Source organism: Prosopis cineraria, unplaced genomic scaffold (genome assembly GCF_029017545.1).
Source record: "Prosopis cineraria cultivar Desert tree isolate PC_DT_omini unplaced genomic scaffold, ASM2901754v1 PC8, whole genome shotgun sequence".
Classification (NCBI taxonomy): domain Eukaryota; kingdom Viridiplantae; phylum Streptophyta; class Magnoliopsida; order Fabales; family Fabaceae; genus Prosopis; species Prosopis cineraria.
Window position 1 is genome coordinate 13,551,967 of NW_026555339.1, and position 7,462 is coordinate 13,559,428.

General features: G+C 38.1%; 2 protein-coding genes across 5 annotated transcripts; both read left to right on the forward strand.

Moving 5' to 3' along the window:
• The first annotated feature begins 546 nt into the window (after positions 1-546).
• LOC129318403 (nuclear intron maturase 2, mitochondrial) lies at positions 547-7,059 on the forward strand. 4 transcript variants are annotated; one of them, XM_054963139.1, is made up of 3 exons: positions 547-832; positions 1,763-1,930; positions 4,458-7,059. In XM_054963139.1, exon 3 carries the CDS (start codon positions 4,566-4,568, stop codon positions 6,783-6,785), a length of 2,220 nt encoding a protein of 739 aa, XP_054819114.1. In that variant the 5' UTR covers positions 547-832; positions 1,763-1,930; positions 4,458-4,565; the 3' UTR covers positions 6,786-7,059. The 4 variants fall into 4 exon arrangements, with proteins under 4 accessions (XP_054819114.1, XP_054819115.1, XP_054819116.1 ...); XM_054963140.1 differs by lacking the exon at positions 1,763-1,930; XM_054963141.1 differs by lacking the exons at positions 547-832; positions 1,763-1,930 and adding an exon at positions 3,204-3,341.
• Positions 731-3,259, forward strand: LOC129317336 (pentatricopeptide repeat-containing protein At1g09220, mitochondrial). The gene is made up of 2 exons (XM_054961681.1): positions 731-874; positions 1,763-3,259. The coding sequence occupies exons 1-2, from the start codon at positions 731-733 to the stop codon at positions 3,257-3,259; spliced, it is 1,641 nt and encodes a 546-aa protein (XP_054817656.1).
• Positions 7,060-7,462: the final 403 nt, after the last annotated feature.

A 7,462-nucleotide genomic window follows, 5' to 3' on the forward strand; every position in this document is an offset into this window, starting at 1 on the left:
CTACTTTATTAAGGTGAAATTTGGTTAAAAGTACCTTACATTTTTAGACGGAGAGAGTAAATTATAATCAATTAGAATTTATGAACTTAGTTGCAATCTAACAAATCCATAAAAACTAAATTATACTGAATTAAAATTTAGAAATCATGTTACAATTGAATTAAAATTACTAAGGGTTAAATGATTAGTTTCCTTTTTTTTTAAATTATTCGAAGTACATTTGCTAATTCAACAGCTACATTACACTTGCAATACCTTTTCACCCTCTCTCCGTTAGCCATGTATATCAATTTCTGATGCCATTTTTCTGATTTGAATCTTTCAAGGATGGAATTGATAATTTTAGCTAAGTGTGATGATAGATAATCTGATCAACGGTTGCAGACTTAACAGGATTAGTAAATTTTGAAACTGTGGGATCGAATTCGTAATTAACTTAAATTATAGGGGCCAAATATTAATTGTCTCTAGCGGCAAAAAAAAAAAGATAGGATTTTTTGTGAGCCTATAAACCCTGTAGGTTGATAGTTAGGCGTGGAACTTCAAACGAAGTCACCGTGGTGTTGATTGATGAAGAAAAAAAATTGGCTCGAAGACTAGTACTAAACACGGAGCAGAGGCACCGGTGATTAACCAACCAGATTTGAGCTTCACTCCTTCTTACCTCCATCAATGGCAAAGCTGTGAGTGTGATGCCCAAAACGCAGAGGTTCCAGAGACTACTAGGCAGATGCGAACTTCACTGGCTTCCATCCTTCAGCAGTGGAGACATCGAAAGCCCGATTGGAATAAGAGGCTAAGCAATTATGTATCCGGCCGAACCCCTATTGCGGTGAGATTTCCACGAAATTGTTCTGGTTCAGATGAAAATGCTGTGTTTTATTGAGTAGCTTCGCTATTTTTATGAAAGGATTTTTTCGGTATTTGATGCGTACCCTACACGGACACTGGGGGCTTCGGCACGTTTTAGGTCTTCCCAGATTGTGGACTAGCAACTCCAAAACCACGTTTTGTTAGAAAAGAACGTTTTGGGTTGGTTCAATGCAACATCCTATTTTAGGAACCATTATTCTGCAATGGAAGCTATCTTAGGTTCCATAGAGACAAGAAGGACTTCAAAATTCCAAGCTCAATCTCATTTTTCTTTAACTTGATATTTCCTGAATTTTAGGCTAACTTTAAAAATTTATAACATATGATAGAAAACTTGGAATGAGCTCATTCTTGTCTTCTTTTAAAGCTAAAAGAGTCCTCAATATAGGAAAAATACTAGCTTAGACATTGACTTAGCCATTCAATACAGTTTGCTCGTTTAATTAAATTGCTCTGTTTTGCCTTTTCCAACATTCTAGACTCCTTGCCTTAAATTTGAAAATTTATATCTTGGACTAAAATTTCTTTCTCATGCTTATAAGCACCCAGGTCTAACTTTTGGGACGTTACACTCAACGCTACCTATAGTAGCTGTGTTTTTAGGGAATTTTGGTTAGGGTGATTAAGAATTCTCTGGCTGGTGTTAATTTTCGTTGTTTCACTTGTGTGGTTGGGTCTTTTACTTTGCTTCATAAAGTTGGGTCGCAGTCATTAGCATTTAGGAAAGAATCTATGGCTTCTGTGTAGCAGTTATATTTGAATGAGCTTGGCGGACAACTGTTGCATTTTGCCGTATTTTCTCCTTAAATATTCTATATCAATTATCAGCAAAATTAATCTTAGTTTCACTCAGTCTTTGTCATCTTTCTTGCCTCTGTCAAATTTGAAGGGGAGGAACCCTGTGCTCGCTTGTTTAGCAGCTATGCCTCACCAAATTCTTCAACGCCATCCTTATTCTGAATTCAATGTGTCTTCATGCTATTCCCAACCTAGGCATCCGCAGCAGTTGGTCTCTCTTCTACTTAAAGACGCATCAAATCGCCAAGCTGCTCAGCAGGTCCACTCTCATATCATAACCTCTGGGTTGCTTCTGTACCCTTTTTATTGCACCTCTTCCTGTTTGCATCTCTTCAACACTCTGATTCGCTGTTACTCTCTTGGCCTCTTTCCGGAAGAATCTGTAAAGTTTTTTATATCTTCCCAAAACTGCCATGCATTTCTCATGTATTGTTCCTTTGACAGCTACACTTATGCATTCCTCTGTCATGCCTGTGCCAATTCGAAATGCATTCACCTTGGAATCCAGATTCATTCTGTCATATTCAAAGTGGGTTTTCACTTTCACTTGTATGTACAAACTGCTTTACTGTATATGTACTCAACTTGGGGTCTCTTAATGGAAGCGGCGCAGGTGTTTGACAAAATGCCTGAAAGAAATACAGTTACTTGGAATGTTTTCATTACTGGTTTGATCAAATGGGGTGAGTTTAACCTTGCCTTGTCATTATTTCATAAAATGCCAATTCGGAGTGTTGTCTCCTGGACAATTATTATGGATGGGTTCACACGCATGAATAAGCCTACTAAAGCATTGACCATGTTTAGGGAAATGGTTGTTTGTGAGGGCATAAAACCAACTGAAGTGACTCTTCTGACCATTTTTCCTGCCATTTCAAATCTTGGGTTCATTGTGATTTGTCAATCAGTCCATGGCTATGCAGAAAAGAAAGGCTTCAATGCCTCTGATATACGCATTATGAATTCACTGATAGACTCCTATGCAAAATGTGGGTGCATAGCAAGTGCAAGCAGATTCTTTGAGGAGACATCTGCTCACAGGAAAAATTTGGTATCGTGGACATCAATGATCTCAGGTTTTGCAATGCATGGTCTGGGAAGAGAGGCTGTAGAGTATTTTGAAACCATGGAAAAGGCTGGGATGAAGCCAAATCATGTGACATTTTTGAGTGTTTTAAATGGGTGTAGTCATGGAGGATTGGTTGAGGAGGGGCTCAAGTTTTTCCATAAAATGGTTGATGATTGTCAACTTGTGCCAGATACCAAGCACTATGGCTGTCTAATAGATATGCTGGGAAGGGCAGGTAGGTTAGAAGAAGCTGAAAAGATTGCTTTACAGGTATCTCACGAGGTTGCCAATGTTGTGATTTGGCGGACACTTCTAGGGGCTTGCAATTTTCATGGAAATGTTGAAATTAGTCAGAGGGTGATGAGGAAAATACTGGAGATGGAGAGAGAATATGGTGGAGATTATATTCTTATGTCCAATATACTTGCTGGTGTTGGAAGGTTTGGTGATGCTGAGAGGTTAAGAAAAGTAATGGACATGAGAATTGCTTTTAAACTTCCTGGCTACAGTTTATTCTAAATGCTATATCATTTCTATTCAAAAAAGACTGGCAATTGCTCAATAAAAGATATTCAGAATAGGATCAAGGCATCATATTGCGGTAAAGAACATTACTATATTCCGTTTCCTTCAATTTTTTTTTTGTAACAGTCTAGATACATATCTAAAAAGGTTGTTTAGAATTGTCATTTATAACTTTTCAAATGTGTTTGTGTTCCAACTTCCAAACTTCTGTAGCTTCTGTATGAAAGACTTTTGTCTAATTTTAGGAATACAAAACTAGAAACTATTTTTGAAGTTCCCAAGTTTGAATCAAAGCTTGATAGCCTATCCAAAGAATCTCCGTGTGTCTGATGTGTATGTGACACTGATACTTGGGGCTTTGGCACAGGAGTGGTTCCTAGACTCAAGCATTCAAATATGTATTTCATTTCGAGGTCTTCCATTCCTTTCTAGGATTTTGACAAGGTTTTGCATGAAGCTAAACTTGTCATGAACCAATATTGCACAACACAATCATGGCCTTCAACAACAGCATATGCGTGTACAACAATTTACTATTTAGTTTGCAAATGTTCTTATTTAAGGCTTTTACCAAATAAAAGAAGGAACTCTGATTGTGTATCTGAAATGTGTAGTTCATCTATATCATGTTTTTCCTCGTATATGGGATATTACAGCAAGTTTTGTGATTCTTTTGCTTGCATGTGGCCCCTGTGTTGATTCCTGCCTTGCTTGCATGGAATGGGGATGGGGAAAAGCTGCCCCTCTCTATAGGGAAGAGGGAACCATGGGAATGATTGGGACAGAGTGTTGGGAGAGCCTCCTTGCCTTGGCCTAACCCCATTGTCAGTCCGTGTGTGGATAATTTTTTTCCATATATCTAGAAGTAGCTTTGAGCTGTTTCTCATTTAAAATATCTCCTTTTTTGTGCTGTTTCTTTAATTAATGCCTTCCACATTAATAAAAAATGTGTACTACTTTGGATAAATCATATATATTAATACACATGATTTTAATGCATATGATAGAGTGGGGTTTTGTTTTAACATTTAGAGCTTCAAATTTTTTTCCATTTGAAGTTCTAATTTTTGCGGTCGTTATTTTTATCTTTCTTTGAAAAGCTACAAATTAAATTATGAGTTTTGATCCCTTCATTTGATTATGTTTAATATCTAATATTTTCATTCCTATTTTCTTGTGATGTCATCCTCAGTTGAAGGACTATGGTTCAATTGCAAGTGAGAACTGCAGAGCTTCTCTATGCTTTTGTTCATCATAAACTAAAAATCACCTGAAGTAGCTGAGCTCTTGTAAAAGCCAGATGCATCGACGACTTGTCATCTTTAGTCACCAATTTATCTCAAATTCCAATATTTTACGGACACTTGGCAATCACACTTTGATATTTTCTCAACCTGGTTGCAGAAATCCTATAGTGAATGGTTTTGCCAACTACCGGTCACCCTCCTTTACTCCAGTGCGCCCACATGCACCAGATCCTAATGATCCCTCCACTTTGATGAAGGAGGATGGGGTTTCAGTTTGTTGTCAAATGTGGATTGAGAATTACCGTGAACCTGATAGGATCGTGACCAACTTGACCTCGTATCTTCGTCGGTTTGAATTGTGGGTATTGGCTTACCAGAAGGTTTGTGCTGATGAGACAGGCGCTTATCTCCCTCATAGTGCTGTGCAAAAGTCGGCTCTTGAAGACTTGTTGGCACTTAGAAATGCTGTCCTTGATAATAGGTTCAAATGGGGAGCTCGGTTGGACTTCTTTATAAAATCCCCTAGGGATAAGACTGATTATCAGTCATTGTCAAAGAGGAAGATCAAAGCAATTTTAACAACTACACAGCCAGCACCATTTCAAGATAAAATTGTTCAGGAGGTTTTGTTTATGATTTTGGAGCCAATTTATGAAGCTCGGTTTTCGCAGAAGTCATTTGCATATAGACCAGGAAGGAATGCGCACACAGTCTTGAGGGTAATTAGGAGGAATTTTGCTGGATATTTGTGGTATATGAAGGGTGATTTGAGTACCATTTTGGATGGGATGAAGGTAGGGTTAGTGATAAATGCTTTAATGAGGGATTTGAGGGATAAAAAGATTATTGATCTAGTGAAAGCAGCACTGACAACACCAGTCATCACCAATAAAGTTGAAGATGGGGAGAAAAAGAAGAAAAAGAGGAAGTACCAGAAGAAAAGGGTGCTAGCAGAAGATGAGCCCAAGCCTGATCCCTATTGGTTAGAAACTTTTTTTGGATTTGCCCCTGAGGAGGCAGAGAAAATTCCAAATTGGGGGCATTGTGGAATTCTTAGTCCTCTGTTGGCCAATATTTGCTTTGATGAGTTGGACCGCTGGATGGAAGGAAAGATTAAGGAGTTTTACCGGCCATCAAAGAGTGATGTCATTTGGAACAGTCCTGAAAGTGAAGCAGAGCAGGGAAACACATCCTGGCCAGAATTTGTGCCCACAAGTGGACCTGATAAAACCCGGAAGATAGATTTTATACGTTATGGAGGGCATATATTAATTGGTGTTCGGGGTCCAAGGGCAGATGCAGCAACATTGAGAAAGCAATTGATTGAGTTTTGTGATCAGAAGTATATGCTTAAGCTTGATAATGAGAGCCTTCCAATAGAACATATAACTAAAGGTATAATGTTTCTTGATCATGTATTATGCAGGAGGGTGGTCTATCCAACCCTTCGATACACTGCAACTGGTGGCAAGATCATAAGCGAAAAAGGTGTAGGAACCCTTTTATCAGTGACTGCAAGTTTAAAGCAATGCATTAAGCAATTTCGAAAATTGAACTTTCTGAAGGGAGATAGAGATCCTGATCCACAGCCTTGTTTTCGGATGTTTCATGCCACTCAAGCTCATACCAATGCTCAAATGAACAAGTTTTTGTCAACCATGGTTGAATGGTACAGATTTGCAGACAATCGGAAAAAAGTTGTGAACTTTTGTTCTTACATAGTACGAGGTTCTCTTGCAAAGCTGTATGCAGCAAAATACAAGCTCCGTTCACGAGCAAAAGTCTATAAGATTGGTTCTCGAAATTTGAGCCGTCCATTAAAGGAGAAAAAAGGCCAGTCTCCTGAGTATCATAATTTGCTGAGGATGGGTCTTGTTGAATCAATTGATGGCCTCCAATATACTAGGATGGCTCTTGTGCCTGAGACAGACTACACTCCATTCCCAAGTAATTGGGTACCGGACCATGAAAAGGCATTGCTAGAATATATAAAACTTGAGGATCCTAAGACTCTGGAGGAACAAAGGAGTTGCACAAAGGAACAAGGTCTTGTCTCTCCTCAGGATTACATTTCTATGCTTGTTTGGAATTACAAAAGAAATACTCTCTTGTTAGATCGGCCTTCCTTAACACTGAGTGATGAAAGCATTACAAAAAGCAATCAGCTATTGCTGGAAGGCTCCGACCAGGGCAAACATATTGACATAAGCAAAGAAGAGGAAGAAACTGATGAAAGGATTGATGAAGCACAGATGTCACAAATGGTTTTGTAATTCTGTAATTTTTATTCAGTAATCTATATCATATCTATATATTTTTTTTAAAGGCTGTTTCAAGAAATTTTGAAGTCTCAAATGGCAGAAAATTGAGTTTGTTTTGACGATATGAAGTTTTCCAACTATGTTTAGCATGGTCTGTAGATGATGGTTACCAGTGCATTTGTAAAGTTCAATTGCACTGTCTTAACTACAGCGGGCAAGCTGCATGTTGAATAATGAATATTATTGAAAATTGAGAGCGTAGAAGATTAAATCATTGTTCAAATTACCTGATCTGTGTTGGTATATAATCACGATTTGAGATACAAGTTATGATATTTGTTAGGGTAAGCTCTCTGGGAAAGCCCCAGGTTTGTTGTAGCAGTAGCAACTAGTAATCTACGTATCGGCATTTAGAGCTTGCTGAACATTTGAAGATACTCTTTCACAGCACGAGATTAATTCTTGACGTCTGCCTTAAAATTGACGAACATGTTCATTTCAAGCCAATGGCGTTGATGCTGATTTATCATATTGAATCTAGATTCAATTACACTTGCAATTACAATCACTGCTATGTTGATGATATGGTAGAATTGTGGAAGACTTTGAAATGCTGAAGAACACGAATGGTGACTGATTAGTTTTATCAGATATCTCACAGTTGATAATCTGAACATTTTAACTGTTTC

Coding starts and splice junctions, on each gene's coding strand:
- LOC129317336 (XM_054961681.1), top strand. CDS start 731: ATGCGAACTTCACTGGCTTCCATCCTTCAGCAGTGGAGACATCGAAAG. Junction 875..1,762: donor CTGGTTCAGATGAAAATGCT/GTGTTTTATTGA, acceptor TCAAATTTGAAG/GGGAGGAACCCTGTGCTCGC.
- LOC129318403 (XM_054963139.1), top strand. CDS start 4,566: ATGCATCGACGACTTGTCATCTTTAGTCACCAATTTATCTCAAATTCC.